We start from the raw sequence: 20,680 nt of genomic DNA on the forward strand, positions 1-20,680 counted from the left end.
AAAAACTTTATAAAATTTGAGACAAAAATTAAGAAGAACTAGTCACTTTTTCATCCACAAAACAAAACCACCAATTTATTTCTCTTCTTTGCTGTTGATTTTAACAAAACAAAACGTTGTATTCTCCACCTGAAGTTATTCACCCTAGGGTGGACAATCCATTTTGCTTGGAAAAACATTTATAATTTGGCTGTTAAAGATCTATTACCATGTGTGTGTATTTTTCTGGAAGTATCATAAAACCAGAATTATACAGAAAACATAGACAACTGTTTGCAAGTGTAGCTTATATTAAGTCTATGTGCTCTAAATTTAAAAATTATAGAAGACTTTATGAAATAGTACATGGGAAATCCTCTATACACCATCTGACAGAAGACTTTTTCCATGCTTCTTTTGTAACTAATAAGTTTCAGAAGCTAATTTTGCATTGTGAAAGGTAAACTGAATTCATATTTTAACTAAAGCATTCTAGCTAAATTACAGACTTTTGCTCTTATAGCATTATTTTTTTATATGCTTTTTTCTGGTAGACTATTTTGTGGCACCTATATGCAAGGGAACTTGAATATTTTTAAACATGTAGCTGATTGAACTCTGATTTGCTCTGTGTGCAGAGAGGAAAAGAATTCCTATTTCAATGACTCTTGTTTAGTCTCATATTTCTTTACTGTGCTTTCTTTCATGAAGACAGAGTGGGTGCTACCAGTTGGTTAAAGGAATGTAAAGAAGCTTTGCATCATTAAAAAAAAAATGAAGAAAACCAAATTGTTTACTTTGCTCCTTCTTCTTATTGTTAATAATTTATGCATGCTGTTGAGAGCAACACCATTAAGAGGGTATGGAATCAGGAGGAGAGAAAATGTACATATTTATTTAAGGCCTTAATATTACTGCCTTAATCTTTAGGAATAATGCTTTTGAAGGAAAGAATAACAGAGTATAGTGGGTGCGCACTCTAAAATGAAGTTTTTTTAATTGCTTTTCTCACTTTTTTGTGTGATGAAAAAGAGGGATATTTGAAAAATTTGAAGCCAATGGATTTTTTTTTCTTAAATTACAGTCTTCTTGTCATTGTTAAATTTTTTCTAACTTTATTGCAGCCAGTATAATGTTTCTTGGCTTTTTTAGCAATTACACTGCTTGGATTTACGATGTGGCTTAATTTTAATGGAAGTTCAAACCCCAAATACATGCCAACTTACAGCTTGTTAAACAGCTTCTTTCAAGTTTATGGTCTTTAATATAAAAAGAGCTGTTTATTTGATTTTATTTCTTTGTTGGTTCAGTAACAGCCTAATTAATTTGTCAGATAGACAGTAATGTAAACTATATATGGTGATAAATGTTTCTGTTTCTAAATTTATGCAGGCAAGGCATGGTACCATGTGAAGCAGAAATGTCTATCCTGGGGATATCTGCGAGGACGAGTATGCCCAGCAATTTCTGGTCCCATTCACACTGGCTTGAAACAGGATCTGTATTTGTTGGTGGTTTGCCTCATCATTATGCAAAAAAGCAGGTATTATTTTATTATCATTTCTTTTTATATAGGGCTTTTTTGTATTTTGGGTTATAGAATGTAGCTGAAGAGATTTACACTATTCAAAAAATAAAGATTACATAAAGCTTTTTGAGGATTACTTCAAAGGGATGAGTATGGTCCCCAGCAGAGTTCTGCTGGTTCCTGAGACCTTGATAATTGAAGTTAACAGAATCAGCATTCCAGACTGATGTTGTGATTTGCATTCCTCTTTGTTGTGGGTAGGCAATGTTAAGGAGCAAAATTTAGATTCCTTCAGGTGCTACTTCTTTTAAGATGTGAAAAGAATAAGTGCCCTGGCTTCCATTACCAGAGAGACTCATTTATATGAGTAATTATCTTGGGGTAGGTGGCACCCCATAACTGTAACAAAGCTAATATGTTATTTTTGTGGGGTTTTTTTGGTTGGTTGTGGTTTTTTGTTAGTTTGTTTGTTTCAAGTGCATAGCACAATCATGTAGCCAGAGTTTTTTAAGCTTTATTTTGGGTAGGCTTCAGCCCATCACAACCAAGGTTTTAGCAAAGGTTTTAACCTTTTTATTTATCTTCTTCAGTAAGTGAAGGTCATCTTACAATGACTCAAATACAGTTAGTTTAAAGCATAAATGTGGTTTTGCTGCTGCTATTGTAAGGCAGCATTTCTAGATTAGTTTCACCTTATAATAAATTGTAAAGTAACCAGTGGAAGGACAATGCTGCTGAAATGTAACTAAAAAGTTCTTGTGAGTAGGTACTCTTAAGGTTATAAAGTACTCAACCAAAAGTATACTTCTAAATACCACATGCTGGCACAAATATTTGTGGTTATATAACTTTGCCCTTGACTCAAATGTTTATACTCTAACTACTCATTCATCTGGAATATTTTATCCTATTAGTTACTTCTAAAATTTTATTTACTACTAGAAATGCATCTCCAAGAAATGTTCCATACTAATAAGATATAAGAAAACAATATTTTCATTGTTTAAATTATCTGTCTTCTAGAAGCTAAGTCTGGTCCGTGGAGCATGCTTAGGCATAGATAAGAGATTTGGTTTAGGGTTATGCATAATAATGTGTATGTGAGAAGGAAGTTTGAGATGGTAAATGGCTCTTCATAAGCAAAGGGCAAAATAAAATCCAGAACAATAAGTTTAAGTTACTTAAATAGCAGTAAACCGTAGCAGGATGAGCCTTTCTTGCTCCTGAGGCTCGATGAGCTGCTGGCCTCTCCATTACCTTGCACAAGAGTGAGCTCCCTCCTTGTGGGTGTGTGTCCCACCTTTACTGCCCTCCTGGTAATAGGGGGCCTGCCCTAACCAGGCACAGGTGGACTCACACCCACTCTTTGGCAACTCAAGGCACCTGGTTTATCTTGTTTCTCTACAGTAAACCACAATGTTTTAAGGGTAAGTGAATGCTAAAAAATTTTGCCTGTATATGTGTTGGATTGTCATATTCTTTCTTGAAGGATATTTCATTTCAAGTGATTATTCTGTCCTTAACACAGGATTCATAGGTGAAATGTTATGGTCCAGGCTTGTTAAATGTGAGATGTGTAAGTACTGAAGGTGGTGGATAATACTTAATCTCTCTTAGTACTAGGAAAGCATATGTTCATGTAACTTTCCCAAAAGCTGAAAATACATCCTCGACCCTCAGTTGCCTCTCTAGTTTTCCATCTAGCTTTTTTGCAGTCCGTTCCTTTCTGTCTGAGATTGCCCCAGCCTTTTATTCTATTTATTGTAATTGCTCCTTTGTGATTTTTGTTTTCATTTTGATCTTAGTGTCTGATTTTGCTTAATATCCCATTGTATAACTTTGGGCAAGTTTAATGTTCCTTGGCTTCATTATCAAAGTCTGCTGGTTATAAGCCACATACAGTCTATAAAAGCTGTATTTTTCCTTTTTGTCAGGGAACGGAGAACCACTTGTCCAAGTTCTCTTTATGTAGGCTTTTCAATCCCAGCAGTAGGAAACCACTCCAGGAAGTTTCTTTCTCATCAGCTTTCACCCAGGCAGTCGGGCTTTTATTGTAAAACCTTCATCATCCCTGAAACAGAAAAGGTCTGTTTCTGACCTTCATCCCGCAGTTTGCTTCAAGGGAGATTTCTGCTCCAGTTGAGACTCAGCTTTCTGTGGCAAATGCTCTGATCACTCTTGTAGTCAAGTCTGATAATGACCCTTGTAATACCAGTAGTATCTGCCTAATACACTGTCTTGTTTTATATGAGCTTCTTCACTCACAGGAGTTCACTCTGCCGTTGGCTCTTGTGCCTTCTAATATTGTGGAAGTCGTAGAGAACAGTGACTTCAGACCTAGTCTGCTTCAGTTTCTGTCTGACAGAAACTTTGAGCTGTCAGTGCCAGAAACTGTTGACACAAGAGTTCTGTGTTACTGAAATTGGCTCATGCTACACTATTAATTTCTGGGCTGGATTCATCTTCTTTTCTTTATGACTTAAGTTTAATATGATATGTGAAACCCTCAGAGTAAAATATTGAATCCTCTGAGGATTTCCAATACTGCAATTTTCTAATCGTCTCTCAAGTGTCCATGCATGTTTCCACATATTTAGTTTTTTCTATGTTTATTGCTCTGTATTGCTTAGAGCCAGAGTGCCCTCAACATGTAAGGCAAGATGGAACAACTGTTCTCTGCCTTTGAGTCTCAAAAAGTTGAAGGTTTCTTCTCTAAAACCTCCAGGGGAATTACATCTCTGTTGATTGCTTTTCCTTTTACTTTTTAATGCCATTCTGTGTAAGGAGTACTATTATGGGTAGTCTTTTACTCTTTATTTAAGGGAAAAAATTGCTTCAGTCTTCCCTTAAGATTGTTTAGGAAACCATAGGGTGTTTCAGGAATTATTAAGAGAAGTTGTTCTTTCTCTGTACCTATTCAGAGGCATTTTGAATCTGTTCTGAACCTGATTGGTGTTCTGCATATTATATACCATTTTGAATAGAAATGTCAATAAACAAAGTCATAACATTTCTAGACTGCGAGGCTTGATAAGTGAGGAACTATGGATGTTTCCACTGCCCAGGGTAATAACAGACCTGGCACGCCATCAACAGAAGTTTAATTTCCTTCTTAGTCACCCTCTGCTGATTTCCCTGGTTGCTGCCACAGCTTGGGAATGCACTTCAGGATAACAGATTACAGCCTTACCCTCAAAGCAGTGATATATTTAAAAGAACATCTGTGACATCTGGGGAAGCAATGCCATAATACCCAATAGATTTCTTCATTAATCAGAAACTCCTAGACCTCCCAGATCTGTGTGCCTGGTGACAATGGATGGTGGGGAGAAACAGTACCAACAGCAGAGAAATATAAAGCTACAGACTACTTAACATAAACAAGACATTGGAAGTGGTGTGGGTCCAGATGGGATGCGTGCAAATGTGCACCACTGGCTCATGTTATCCCAAGGCCACTCACTGAAAGACTAGAGAAATGAGAGGAGGCCCCTGATGACTGGGAAAAGACAACTGTCATATCATGTTTATATTCAGAAGGACCAAGGAGGAAGATCTAGGTAACCATGAGCTGATGAGGCCAATGGCATAGCTCTGTTTCTGAGACAATTGTAGAAACAAGTGAAGGACCAGCAGGTGCTTCGGAACAACCAGCATGGATTTACCAAGGGGAAACTCTGTCTGACCAGTATGATTACTTTCCATGTTGAGATGACTGGCTCTGGACAGAGGAGGGCAGTGGATATTGTTTCCTTCGCTCCCCAGATTCAACTTGCTCCCAGCTACTCTGTCATCTCCTTCTGAGGGGGATGGGGGGAATGGGGAATGGGAATTGTGGTCAATCCATAACAATGTGTCTCTGCTTCTCCCTCATTGTACACATCTACAGTACTCTGATGTTACATACCCACAGACCGAAGACAGAACAAGTATATCCCTGGATATGAATTATATCTGAAAATGCGGGTAGAAAATGAGGTAATGGGTATATGCACTAGGACACCTTGGACAAATTCATCCAATTTCAAGCACTGCAAACCATTTCATGCACAACAAGAAATTGTTTTTGTCACTCTCTGTAAACTGTCCTTTGCAAAGTTGAGTGAATTCATGTGACAATGTAGGAAGGCAGACCTGAACTGTCAGGAGAAAAGCTAAACTATAAATAGCTGGCTGGCAAGCATCTTGTCCTTCTGTATCTGCACAGAGAAAAAAGTCCCATTCAATTATGTGACAGCTTTGTTTATTGCTTAAGTTTTAAATCATACCCTATTTCTTCATTGATAAATGTGATGGACACAGTTCAGACTTGTCACATCTAAGAAGCAGATAAATGAGAAAATCAATTAAACAGTTAAATAGCATAATCTTTTTAAAATGCTGGCTTTCAAAAACTGCTTATGATAGCTGTTTTCTAAGACGTGAAAATCAACAAGAGAGTAGGTACCAAATTGCACACAGAAAAAAAAAAAGCATTTAAAATCAAAACCTGTAAAAATAATGTATTATTTCTGAAATCTTGACATATGTTTCAGAATAATTAATTTCATGCTGGCTTTACTATCATTAGCTGTTTACAATAGCTTGTTCCTCTGCAGCAATGATAAGATTTGAACACTGAAAGAGAAATTAAAGATTGTTTTCAAATACCTACAGCAACAGCTGATTGAAGTAGTATTGTTATTTCTGCTTTTATAATTGCTTCAATAATTTGTATCTGCAAGCTTAATAGTTTTTTACTATAGAGAATTTGAAATGTCATTATGTCTCCACATAGCAGTTCTCTATAATTAAACTTTGCAAGTATTCAAACATGGAACTTTTAGGAGTAAAGGAAGCTTCTGCACCAAGAGAATAATTTTCTAAATAAAATAAAGATTAAGGGGAAAGTGTCCAAATGTGGACATTGGTATCCTGGTGTTACCTATGGGGAAACAGAAGCAGATAATAGAGTGTTACAGCTGCTGTGTTTCCACAGACCAAAGAGTAATACCTCTGTAACTACCTAGATACACATAGTTTATGATCCATTTCCCTTCCTGGAGGATTGCAAAACAGTGGGAGAATTTAGTACAATATTTGAACAGTATTCAGGTTTGATTATCTGAAAGGTACCTTGTCTTAAAATGCTTCAGAGTGGGATTCTGATAGTAACTTACATAATAATTTATGATAATATTATATTTACATGATGCTTTCATAGCCTGTCGCAGTATCCTACAGTCATTGAATGTGAGCAAATACAGTGGTCTTGACTCAGTTAATGGCTCCTGGGCTGCAGTGTTCAACTTGAGAGGATTCCTGGAGAAGCCAACAAAGTAAAAGTGTATCCAGTTTTTCATATGATTACAAGGCATACTAGACTGTGACATGGCTGCTACAGTGGTGTAAGAAATGGGTAGATTGAAACCTTAGAAAGTCCAGTTCTTGAACCTCCACACATTTCCTATTGGTACACAGCACATCTCAAATTTTCACACTTAATGGTTAAGAGTCCTATGATCTGTAAAACCGTTTCATTTTGACAGAATTTTGACATAGAAATTGCTGGTACAATTGCCAGATCTCTTTACAGAGTCCTCTTAAGTTTAAAAATAAACAAACAAACAACTGTTTCAATTTTTGTAAATGTTTTTATCAGTATATAAAATGAGATGCACATTGTGCTTATAATTTTTTTTCACTAGACCATAAATCTTCTTGGGAAGCGTTCAAAGGATATTTCATATTTAATATAATTTAAAGCACCATCTTCTCCATGAGTTTAAGCTGTAGCTCAGAACAAAGAGGGAGATAGTTGCCAGGCGTTAGTCTTTACTCAAGGTATAGTGGAATATAGGTGCTTGGCTTCTAGTAGCTATGCACTTGAGTTTGTTGTTCTAATGTGATACAGAAAATAGAATTGAACAGTGTTGACCCTTCTATCCAACATCTTTATGTGGTGTCAGTGCTACCCTACAGAACCTGTGAGCTGTTCCTCTTCATATCAATTCCAGTGCCTGTATTTTTCAAAACCAGGGATGAAAATATTTGTCTCTCTACTTACGTCCCTTCTTTTTAATTTTACTTTCCTTACACCCATTATATATCTTCTAAGCCTGATCTGTTGTCTGGATTGTGATTATAGTGCTCAGAAAGGCTTTTTCAGAGTGTTTGTTGGATTGAAATGCATTGTACATCCTGAAGAGTGCCTGATTTCTTCTTGGATCTTGACATGACAGCCTTAGATCCTGACAAGTATTTTCTTTCTATTGTCCTGTTTCGGATATACTTTGCATCACCTGGATGCTTATTCTAATTAAGAGCCTGTTTCTTCTTCTGCAAGCTATTTTATATCATTATGTAGTTTCATATAAATACACAGGGACTGAATAGATACTTGTCACATCACTACATGTCACTCGGTTTTTTGACTGCTTTCACATGCTCTGTTTGTATACAGTTCAACATGAACTGAAATAAGCCTGAAATAAGACTTTTTGTCTCTTAAGTGAAGAGATAATTCTGCAGTCTTTTGCAGGGAGCTGCTGTTTTGGCTATTCTGAATAGTTTGTTGTTAACTTTTTCTCCTCAGTACTTCCTCAGAAATTTTGTGAATGTGTTTAAAAGCACAGGACTCAGCTGGAAATATTTGTGACAGCTAATCAATGCTAAAACTGACCTAGTGTTTGTCATTTTTGTTTCCTTTCTTTTAACCAGTTTATTAACCCAAAAGAATACCTTGCTATATTTCCCATCACTATTAATTTTCTTTACAAGTTTTTGGTGGGGAAAAATATCAGAATATTCTTGGAATCAGCAATGTTGTTCATTGACCCTCTTGTATATGACCATTAATTTTTTCAAGGAGTTCTAATAACTGAGGAAGCATAACTTCATTTACAAAATTTTACACTGATTCTTCATGTCATAACCTAACAATGGTTTTGTTGTTTACATTTTTTATTATAGCTTTTGGAAATTGGCTCTGAATGTAGATTTGCTGGGTTATAATTTGTAGAAATGGTTTTGGACTTTGAGTGTCCCTTTTAAAAAACTGATATCACAATTGCCACATTCCTGTATTTTGGTACCAAGTGCAATTTAAGTGAAAAGTTACATACTGTCTGAAAGTCTTAAAGTTACTTACTGTCTTAAACAAATCCATGATTCCTACTTTTCATATATTAGAAAGATTTTTATAAGTACTGGAACAACCTATCCAGGGATCTAGTAGAGTCCTCAGCACTGGAGGTTCTCAGTATTCAGTTGGGCAGGTGCCAGGTAGTTTCATATAAGCTCCCTTTTCCATGAAAGGCTGGACCAGATGATCTTTGGAGGTCTTTTCAACTTAGGCTGGTTTATAACTCTGTGTTTCTATGATACTGTGGCTCTATGAGTATTTTTTTACGCCTAAAAGAGGCATAAAAAGGCACCCAGAACCTTTTTGAATTTGGATAATTGTAGATTTAATTTACTATGTATTTCCCTTTTATATAATTTCTGCCCTTATTCTGGTCTGAAGGATGTTCTCTAATAGTCTTTATTCTGCTATTTTATCTGTCAAGGTCCTTTTTGTTTTAGAAAAAGTGATGCTTGATTTTTTTCTTTTTCCTGCTAGAACGAACAGTTGTCTGAACTGTATGGAACTGTTTTTCTGTAATCTGCTGGCATTTTACAGATTAGTTTGTCCTTTTCTTTTTATCCTTACTAACCTTGTTTTGGTGCAGTTAAACTATTTTTGATGGACTTTTTAAAGTGTTTTGTTCCCAGAAGAACACTGAAGCTGAATACATTATAATCAGTGTTTTTAAATGTTTTTTTTTAGGAGTGATTACATATTTAAATAGATTCCTGTGCCTGGCTTAATGCAAAATCAAGAGTTATTTCTCTTGTGGTTTCTCTAATGGTTCCAAGAAACCATTATTTACAACACTTAAAATGTAGCCTCTGCATCATATTTTGTCATGATTCCTTACCAAGCTGCCTGGGAGTAATTAAACTCTCCTATTACTGTTTTCTGACTTACCCTTACTAACCTGCTTTAGTATTTAACAGGCATTAACATAATCTTACTTAGGTGATATAGCTCCAATATAATGTTTTTCATTCTGGATGAAATTTCAGTGCAAAAGGATTTGTGATACTTTGTGTATGTTTATTTGACTGCTTTCTTATGTTGGCTTTTCTCTGGTGCAGCCTACACCTTGCATGATTTTTATTATTGCATCAAAACAATTATTATAATGTTAATATTGTATTAATTGGCTACTTATACCAATATCAATATAATATTAATATATTTCATTAATATTATATAGTTATTAACACTTTCCATAAAATCTACCAAAAACATAACAAAATAATCTCAAACCAGAAAGCAAATGTATTCACTGTGTCAAGTACACAGACCAGAAAATATTGCTGGTGAGGAATCAAGGTCTTTTCTCAGTTGTCATCTACCTCATCAAACTAAAGGAAACACTTGAAGTTATCTATAAAGTGATACATTTTCACATGACAGTGCTTCACAAACGTGCCAAAAATTCTCATTAATAGCAACAACCCTATATGAAAAAACATGTTTGTATTCCATATAAGTGTAGTATGCCAGCAATCCAGTGTTGTTTACTATAATCAAGTATAAAAATTTAATTCAGACTGATTAGGTAATGCAGGTTGCCAAGTTCATTCTGTGTGCTGCAGAGCTGCAGATCACCTGAACCAGGAATATTAGAGTTACACTGCATTATTGCAGGATAGAAGCCTACAACTGTAAGAAGTTCAGGCCCCAGGCCATCTATGCAGAGGGCCTTAGCTGGAATTGCCACAGTGAATCACAACATTAAAAACAGTGGGTTTGCAGTCCAAAAGTCTAGGCAGAATCAGGATGCTGAGACAAGCATATAATTCCTGTTTCATATTAGTATGAGTCTTGATATGCATGGCTTTAACCCAGTTCTCTAGAAGCTTTTTTATTCAGTTAGAAATAACCAGACCTCTCCATTTGTGTATGGAGAAATAAAATTGCTGAAGTTTCTGAGTCTGAAATAAAGGGAAAGAAGGGGAGAAAAAGAAAAGGCTACCAGTCTCCTGCTAATCCTGAATGATGATGACTGCCTCACTGTCTCACTGCAGTCCCTTCAGAATTTGACTATTTTAATTGTTTCATACTTACGGTGCCTGAACCTAGATTTGTGTGTTCCAAATGCTTGAAGTTAAGCAGATAGAATCTTCAGTAAATTAAAGACTCATGCAAAGCTATAATTGAAACTTACTCTATCTTGTTCTCTTGAGATAATTAAAAAACAACCCCAGACATATGGAAGAGCAGGATATAAACAAGCTCTATATATGGAGAATTTAGTAAGAGATTTAAGTTCAGAATTCTTTTCTGGTTAGTAGCATTTTCTCTCACTCTTTTTTTTTTTTTTTTTTTAGTAATATTTCCTACAGAGAAAAATAAGTGTTTGGGTAATAAGAGATAAATTAAAGGCAACTGGTGGGTAAACTCAGTTGAATTGATATACCACTGTAAAAATAATAATGTTTTTGAAAGAAGGTACATGTTGTGTATTCCTGCCTGACACCAGAAGGCTTTTCTGTTGCAGTGCCTCTAGAGGGTCTGCTTGAGCTCTTTCCTATTAGTCAACATGTAAAATACAAGAGTATCTGCAATCATTTCACGCTTTACTGAACAGAAACTCTCTTCTACTTGGTATTTCTTGCTTGAACTTCTCTTTTCCTTTAGTATTTTAGGAACTAAGCTTCAGTGCCCTTTCAGCTTTGTGCCAGCTGTGGATTTGTACTTCATTCCTGAGACACATTTTATTTTTGTACTGACACCAGTGATTCAAGTCTTACCTGGAAACACAGGACCATTGTGCACGTTCATTTATGCATTAGGAGAACAAAAGATCCAGTGTAGAACGAGGCAGAGGAACTGGGTACAAATGTTATAGAGAAGTTCAAGGTACTTGGTGTGATTTTTGCCAATAAAACCATCCTTTGAAAATCCCAAAGCTGAGGGAAAGTCTAGAGCCAGGAATACTTACCATCAATGGAGAAGGATATGTTAGGGGCAATGCAAACAAACTGGTCATACCATGAAGTCTGACAGGTTGCACCCATGAGTGCTGAGGAAGTCATCTGATGTCATTGTGAGGTCACTGTTAATTATCTCTGAATGGTCATGGCAATCAGGGGAGGTTCCTGAGGTTCCTGAAAGAGAGCAAATATCACTGTTTTTAAAAAAGGTATGAAGGAAGACCTGGAAAACTGTAGGTTGGACAGCCTCACCTAGTCCCCAGGAAGGTGGTGCAGAAAATACTGGAAAAAATTTCCAAAAAACCCAGAGAACAAGAAGGCCACTGTGAGCCTTCAGCATGGATTTACAAAGGGAAAATCACACTTGACTGGTCTTACAGCCTTCTGCAGTTAGGTGACTGGCTTGGTAGAAAAGGGAGAGCAGTAGATGTTGTTTTCCTCAACTCCAGTTAAATCTTTGACATTTTCTACTATGACATCATCATAGACAAACTAAAAAAGTACAGGAATAGATAATCCCACAGTGAGGTGTATTAAAGAGTGGTTGAATGACAAGGCTTGGAGTATTGTGGTCAGTGGCCCAGAGTCCAGTTGGAAGCCAGTAGCTAGCGGTGTACCCCAGGATTCAGTAGTGGATCCAACACTCAGTACATTTACAGGTGACAGTAGGAGGCTAACAGTTACCAAGTTGCCTGGTGAGGGTCCATCAAGGCCTCACTGATGGAAATTTTGTGAGCTAATAGAGAAGAAAGTTTCCATCACACTGTGTTTGCCCAGATGCATTTCCCCAAGTCTCTTTTGGCTGTCCTTTTCCTTTACTTTCCTGGTTGCCTCAGAGGAATATGTCTCACATGGAAGAGTGATGCTAGGAGTGTGACTTCTAGAAGAAAAGTCTTGTTTTCCTATATCCTTCAGATTTCACTAGTGAACTGTGGTCTTTGTTCACAAGTAAGAATTTATCAGTAAAACAGCTGAAACTTCAGAATCTGTCTTGAATGGTACTTTAGAAGACTTTTCAGCCACTGTCACAATTTACTTCAAAGTTCTGAAAACTTGATGGTCTATCAGGTACCTCATCCCACTGTTGCCATTCATTCTTCCATTTTTGCACAGGGCTCCCAAAGGAAATGCGGTGAGAACAGGAGAGAACTGATTTAAGTCCTTCAGTCCTTTAAAGCTATGTAGCCCTATATTCCCTCATAATCTTTCTATTCTAAGGAATAACGAGACAGTTTCTTTCTACCTCCTTTCACAAGATGCTCCTCGAGGTCAACCTCAACAGTAATTTAACACACTTCACAGATGGCAGCTCTTTATCTATCATGGATTGCTTGCATTATTCCCATGAGCTCACTCTTGCATAACAGCATCCTTAAGTATGTGTTGATTTAGTTGATACTAGTTTTCTTCTTTCTGCATTTTAGTGCATGCAACTGCAGTATCTTCTGCCTTCTTAAGGTCTTATATTCAGTCCTTGACGTTTAGCTACAAATGGTCATTTGACTAGCTTCACCATCCTGCTACCTTCTATGCCTCTGAGTTTTCAGGACTGTGACTGTGGTGGGTTAACATTGGATAAGTGTCAGATGCCTACCCAGTCACTGACCCACTCCTCCTCCTCAGCTTGACATGGAAGGAAGATGAAAAGCTCATGGGTTGAAATAAAGACAGGGAGATCACTTTCCATTTAACATCATGGCAAAACTAGCCTTGACTTGGGGAAAAGTAAATGAATTTATTGCTAGTTAAAAAAAAATTGGGTAATGAAAAACAAAGACAAAATTAAAACAATGCCTTCCCCAATTCCTACCAGCCCACCCCACCACTCACACCAGGCTGAACTTCATTTCCCAACTCCTTTGGCCCCAACCCCAAGTGGTGCAGGTGGAAAGCAGGGTTGTGATCAGTCCATAACAGCTTCTCTCTGCTGCTCGCTCTTTCTTTCTCACATTTTTCACCTGTTCCTTTGTGGGTCCACTCCAGAGGCCAAAGTTCATTTAGGAAACCTTCAGCTGCTCTGGCATGGTCCTCTCCATGGGCTGCAGAGGAATATCTGCTCTAACAGCATGGAGCAGACACTGACCTTAATGTTCACACTTCTGTTTCTCTCTCTTTTTCTCCATGTCTCTTCTATCTTTGTGACATTTTCACAGAGGCATCATCTTGCCTGAGGGGCTCAGCTGTGTCCTGTGGTGGGACCATTGGAGCTAATTGGAACCAGCTGTGTCTGACACTGGGCAACCCCAGCCTTTCCTCACAGAGGTCACCTCTGCAGCCTCTTCACTACAAAAACCTTGACACCTTGACCCTATACAAAGAGACACTTTTTTAATCAGAGTAAGGATACTGTTTTGGTGATATGCAAAGGCATGATTTGGTGATGTGCAAATACATGATTCTGTGGAGATAAATTCTTTATTATGAAGAACATTTTGAAGGGATGGCACTGCTTGAACTTGCAAATTCATAAAAGCATCTTGCATGCAAGTTCAAATCCAGGTCATCATTTCTCTTTGAATATTGGCAAGACTTCAAGATCATTTTCTGTCTTTCAGCTGTGAGGGCACTTATTTTCCCATAGCTGCCAGGCTGACATGCTGTTAAGATCTTCAGTTTATGGTTGATATTGCTACATAATTAGTCCACCACTCCTGCATATTCAATAGGATCCTGGTAACAGCCACAGCCCATTTTTTTTTTTTTTTTTAGCAAGGTATCTTCTTGACATCTTATCTTAGTCTGTGAAATAAAGTGGGAATTGTCTGGGGAGAAAATATTCAGTGTATAGTTCTTTCATTCTTTAAGAAGATGTTGTTTGGTGGTTTTTTTTTTGTTAGCATTAATCATTTGTCACCTCTTTCTAGTCAGTGTGCAGAAGTCAGGACAGTTGCAGAGATTTGGGATGACTTCACAGAAAGTTAGAGGTTGGACCTCAAAAGATTGTTTATTCCAACCTCCCTGACAGATCAGGGTCACCTTCAGGGGATCACGTAGGAGTGCAACTAGGTAGGTTTTGAATGTCTCCAGAGAAGGAGACACCACAACCTCCCTGGAAAGCCTGGTCCAGTTCTCTGTCACACCCACAGTGAAAAAATTTCTCCTTATGTTTATATGGAACCTCCTATGTGCAAGCTTATATCCATTGCCTCTTGTCCTGGAACTGGGCATAATTAGGAAGAGCCTGGCTCCATCCTCCTGGCTCTCTTCCTTTATGTATTTATAAAAAGTAATGAGGTCACCTCTCATTCTCCTCTTCTGCAAGCTGAAGAGACCCAGTTCCCTCAGCCTTTCCTCAGTAGGGAGATTTTCTACTCCCTTAATCATCTTGAAGGCTCTGTTGGACTCTTTCAAGCAGTTCCCTTTGGTAAATACAAGCTGACTGCTTCTGATAACCTTCTCTTCCATGTGCTTAGAGATAACCCCTAATTCTTACCCACAAGCTTTTAATCCCTTCTATCTCTCCCTCTGTATGAAACTCAACATTCCAGTTGCTCTCGCATGTGAAGAGCAACACCACCATCTTGCCTTGTCAGTTTGTCTCTCCTAAATAGTGCATAGCCATCCATAACAACATTCCAGTCATGGAAGCTGTCCCACCACGTTTCAGTGATTGCAATTACATCATAGCCATGCAACCTAATGGAGATCTCCAACACCTCCTGCTTATTCCCCATACCCTGTGCATTGGTTTGTAAGCACTTCAGAGAGGGAGTCAGGCAATTAGTTTTCACTTTTGGTATTTGACCATTTTCAGACACTTTCATGGCTACTAACCTATTAGTGAGCCCTGTGTTTTTGTTGTCCCAATGTATATCACCCAATGTATATCCTCGAGTGGGACAGCAGACTGAAGGCCATCTTTAGACTCATCTCTAGTGAGCCTGGTTTTATCCCCTTTCCCCTTCAAGCCTACTTTAAAGCCCTCTCAATGATGGCTGCTAACTCCAGTGAGAAGGTCCTTTTCCCATGCTGAGATAGGTGTACCCCATCTCTTGCCAGCAGGCATGGTGATGCATATACCGCTCCATGGTCAAAGAACCCAAAGCCCTGCCAGTGACAATAGTCCCTGAGCCACGAATTAATCTGTTGACTCTTCCTGTTAGTTCCCTCATCCACTGCCATCATTAGAAGTATGGAGAACACAGCTTGTGCACCAGGTCCCTTAACTGGTTGCCTCAGAGCCCTGAAATCTCTCTTATTTCCTTTTGTTGATCTTGATGCCACATCATCACTACCCACCTGGAAGACCAAAAATGGGCAATAGTCTGAAGGCCTCACCAGGGTGGGAAATTTACTTATGACATCCTTTACTCTGGCCCCCAGGAGGCAGCAGACTTCCCTATGAAGTGGGTCTGGTCTACTGATCGGGTTCCCTGCACCCCTCAGGAGGCTGACACCTACTACAGTGACCTGTCAGTTTTTCTTATCCGGCTCAGATCTCCTGCTGAGCATATTCAGCCCTTATCCAGTAGCCTTCCATGTTCGCAAATTGTCTGGCTTAGCTGGGAATGTGGCAATGTCTTCTGCAGATATTTCACCTTTGTTTGCCTATTGTTCCTGGTCTACTCTTGATGCAGCTTTTTAAAAAGTGATGCCTCGAAAGTGGCAGCAAACAGCATTATGGGATGGAGAACACATTCAGGCAGTCTTCTACACAGAATCTGTGGTGTTTGATGGAGCTATACCTTCATATTGATATCTTGGAAATCAATGAAGTTCATAAGACATATACCCTTGAGAATTGTAAGTATAGGGTTTTCACCACATTATACACACAACAAAGAGAAACTATTTTCTCTGTCTAGAAGCACTGGAACTCAACAGATGGCATCATCTGTGAAGATGACATTTCAATAAATCCTCTGTGTGACTCTTTGAGATCCTTCTTGGAAAATTTCAGTATGTCTGGTTGATGATAAGTGAGAAGTAAGGTTTGAGCAGTTAGCAGATAACTGTTGTGAGCCCTTAGGAGATGTTTGGTATTAGTAGCTTCCAGCAAAACTTGAAGCTTAAAGAAACTATAGTGAAGTGACTTAACGCTGCAGTGCTCTTCAGAGGTTGCATCCTAGATATGTGTCCTCTGATCACTTTGAGTTCCTTCCAAACACCGACTAAACTGAACAGAGGCTGCTGTTCCCAAGCAGCCTCTCAAATCTTGGGAGGATAGATTGTAAAAATGCATTGCATATCTGTATTCTGGGACCTTCTATAAGCAGCTTGGTGGCAGACTATCCACTTAGAGTTGAAACTTATACAGACACACTTATCTGTGAAAAAAAATAAAAATAAAAAAATGTTTTCACACAGACAATTAATGTACAGCCCCCCACTGAATTTTTATAGTTCCTCACTTTAGTTTACCCTTCATTTTCAGTCTTTTTTCCAAGGCAGAATTAAATCTGAGACTCAAATGGTGGCCACTACTCACCTATTGCCTATAAACAAAAAAAAGGAGAACAGAGGAGATCTAAGGTTTACCTCTCAGAAAAGTTACTATATTGCCCATGTATACCAGCATATATTTAGTGGCCTGTAATCTTCCTTTGTAGTTCCTGTGGTGATACAGGAAAAAAAGTTGTAAAAGTTGATGGTATAAATCTAAAAGGCAACTGTGTAACAGCAATTATTTCCATGTAGTTTAGGTAGGACCCTTTTTTTTTCAGGAAAAACCAGACCACGGCACATTTGACTAGGCAAAACCTTATTTAACAGAATGTAGGCACCTGTCAGATAACTAGTGCAATAATTACCCAAATGACCCTATGAATCTACTGTTCAATAGATTAGTTGCCCACTCTTTCTTTATGTGTTTAGGAATTGTAGATTCATCTCTTGCAGATTGGTTCTTCCTGCTCTTGATGAGAATGCATAAATCTTTGTGTTTCTTAGTGCATTCCCTGTAACCCAGTTAAATTCAAGAGTAGATCTCCTTTAGCTATCAGTTTACTCATCTGTTGACTTAATTGGGATAACAGTAAATGTTTAGGCTGTAAATGTAGCAGCTTAACCACAGAATTCAAGCTACACGAGAAAAAAGCATATTATGCACACTTCTTATCACATTCTAATAGACAAAAATAATATTCATCTGTTCCTATTTCATGTATATGTGATTTTTCTCTAACAGCAGAGATGTTTATGCCATGAATATGAAGTTTTGGGCGTACACCTCGATCCTATTAAAATGCAAATCTATGAGTTTTTTCTTCAGGAAAAAAGAAAACAATTTACTGCTAGATCCCGCAAAATCCCATTGAAAATTACTTTTACTGGTTGTATGCCTTGGATGGCAAGTGGAGAAAATTCTTGCCATCACTGATTAAAAAAAGAAAAGTACACATGGTGCTAGAAATTTCTTAGCAAATTGATAAGAATAAGAAAATCTTTGCTCTAACATTTTTTTTACAGTGTTCTGAAACAGAAGTTTAGGGGGTTTATTTCTCATCTCTGTCATCATTATCATGTTTGTACTGCCTTGTATTTTGATAACATCATTAGGGACAGTTGTTTCTATTTCCATGCACTGACTCATAGTAAGGATTACATCAGTTATTCTTGTCATGTGTCTGAGAACTGCTGAATTTGTGTTGATTCCCTGGGTCTGGCTGGGGTGGAGCTAATTTTCTTTGTAGCATCCCATACCATGCAGTGTGTTAGGCAGTGACCTAAGTTGTATTGCTAACACAGGGATGAACACCGCTGAACAGTGTGTACACAGCATCAAGGCCTTCTTATGCCCCTCAAGCAAATAACTCAGGGGTCAGCAAAGCTGGGAGAGGACACAGTGGGGACATCAGACTGCAGTAAACTGAAAGGCACCCTGTACCGTATTGACATCATGCTCAGCAAAAGTACTGAAGGGAAAGTTTTTTCCAAAGGAGCCACTGCTCAGGGACTGGCTGGGCATCACTCTTGTGGTAATAACTGCTTTGCATCACTTGATTGTTTTTTTCCTCTTCCATTTTTTGTTCACTTATTAAACTGTCTTCCTCTCATCACACGTTTGCTCTCTTTTGCCCTTCTCACCATCATTCTGTTGGGAAGGGGGAGTGAGCAAGAAACTTACTTGCCATCTGGGGTTAATCCACCTCATTCTCTCAACTTCAGTGCCACCAGAGGGACCACACTCAGGGAATCAAGCACAGTTTTCTCTTCAACACTTGTGCTAGATGTAATTGTTATTTTGTAGGTTTATAAATAATAGATTTTTCAATATTTTAAAGGCCTGTCCAGGCATGGTTCAATGTTTTACAGGAGCTGAGAGCCATGCCTGACTAGTTGGTAAGAACTGTTTCACAAGAAAATAATCTTTATAAAGAAATTCTGGGACAGCCACTGTGAAGTTCTCTTTACTATGTGGATGTGTTTCAGCCTGGCAGTTCTCAATGAACACCAGCATTTTGTAAATTAGAAGAACATTAGTAATTCTTTGGCAGAAGAGATACCCCAGGAACAAAATAGTGATATGACTATTATATACATATGATGTAATATATGCTTTCTCTAATCTTCGAGTGAAGGGAATGTTGAAATACAGAGTTTCCTCATGAAATTCTAACACAGGGCTGCAAAAATATGCTCACAGTTGAGAGTCTGACCCAAATTTCAGGAAGCTACCTAGGCATAATATTATGTATAGTTTTGCTTAACCAAAGAAGACCAAAAGTCTTGAAAATAAACATCCCATAATAAAATCTTAGTGTGATGTCAGACAAAATAGGAAAAAAAGCCTAGATGTAATCTTCCTTCATGCACCATGATCTTGCAGGTGGGTTTTTAGTCTCTCACTGCCTTCCAAAGTTTGGTGAATCCCATCTTCTTTGTTCCTATTTTGCTCTCTGTCACCACTGAGTGAGCCCAGGTTCTCTGTTGTGTTCTCCTAACAGTAATTTCAGTTTTCTCTGCTTAACTGCAGCCTGCTGCTTCCCTGCTATGCCCCTTGCCTGTCACCTGGCTTGTTCTCTGTAACTTTATTTTTAACTAGAGTTCACTCAGTTGCTTCTCATGGAAATGCATCATATTTTTGCATTCTAACAGGGGTGACTTATTCTCTAGGGAAAGATGTAGTTTTGTTTGTCTAGGCTCTGTTTAAATTTATGGTGATTCCTGTTTGGCCCTCCAGAGTTTATCTGGGTGACTAGTGTATCTGTAGTGTCCTGTAGATTGATTTAACTAAAATATAAGGTATATTCATCTTAGTTTAGGCTGACTGTGTCTTTGGTGAACAAAAACAAATCACATTTTGCTGAGGATCACAGACTCTATCAATATCAAAAGCATTTGGTCTCCTGTTATGCATGCCAGCTCAGTCTCATAGTTGTGTGATTTCCCCTAGAAATCTACTTCCCTAATAATGTTGACCATGTCTCTCTGCATTTATTCTCAATCCAGGGATCTCCTGTTCTCATTGATTTTCTGCATACAAGATTCCATTATTTCACTAGCAATGGATTGACTTTGTGTATCTTGTCAGCTTTGACATTTCACTTTGGGGTTTAATTTCTTTTCCCAACTGCAAGCAATGTAACAGAGGCAGTTTTTACAAAAAACTAAGTAAATGGAGGCCATTCCTGATCCCTGGCAAATAAGCCCTTCAGTGCTGTTTGTTTAATGGCTTCACTCTAAACCAAGTATCTGAATGTACCTATTGGGCATGCAGCAAATAGCTGAGCCTGAAAAACAGTCATATAACCCATTTGCCAAGCCAGCAGGAAATGCACTCTGCTGTAAAGGTAGTAGCCAACTAAACTGTTCTAATAAAAAGAAAGAGTCCATTTTAAGAGGAACATGGTGATCACGTTGTGAACTTTTGACTTTCGGTGTGCATCATAAAAGCAAGAAAGGAACAAAGGAACAGGCAGCTTAATGAAACTACTGAAGTAACTTATTTTTTGCTCTTTCATTTAAATAAAATGAGATTTGGAAATGAAAGAAGAGAGGAGGAGGAAACATAATAAAATGGAACTTTGGGGAACATAAGCATAAAATAATTTGTTTCTTATTTTCTTAGTATTAATGCTATGCTTTTTGAAGGCAAAAAGGAGTGAAGACAAATTTTGGGGATCCTAAACTTGGGATGTTTCTTATTTTGGTGGCTTTTCATCTTCTTTGATTAAAGAAAACTATGCAAAATATCATACCCAGTGT

General features: G+C 37.9%; 1 protein-coding gene across 1 annotated transcript in view; it reads left to right on the plus strand.

Moving 5' to 3' along the window:
• EYS (eyes shut homolog) overlaps positions 1 to 20,680 on the plus strand; it is a 709,634-nt gene that overhangs the window by 468,272 nt on the left and 220,682 nt on the right. Inside the window, exon 33 of the mRNA XM_030447573.1 lies at positions 1,372 to 1,522. Within this exon, the coding sequence (XP_030303433.1) occupies positions 1,372 to 1,522 (151 nt within the window). The remainder of the gene's footprint in view (positions 1 to 1,371; positions 1,523 to 20,680) is intronic.

The sequence above is a fragment of the Calypte anna genome, chromosome 3 (assembly GCF_003957555.1).
Source record: "Calypte anna isolate BGI_N300 chromosome 3, bCalAnn1_v1.p, whole genome shotgun sequence".
Taxonomy (NCBI): Eukaryota; Metazoa; Chordata; class Aves; order Apodiformes; family Trochilidae; genus Calypte; species Calypte anna.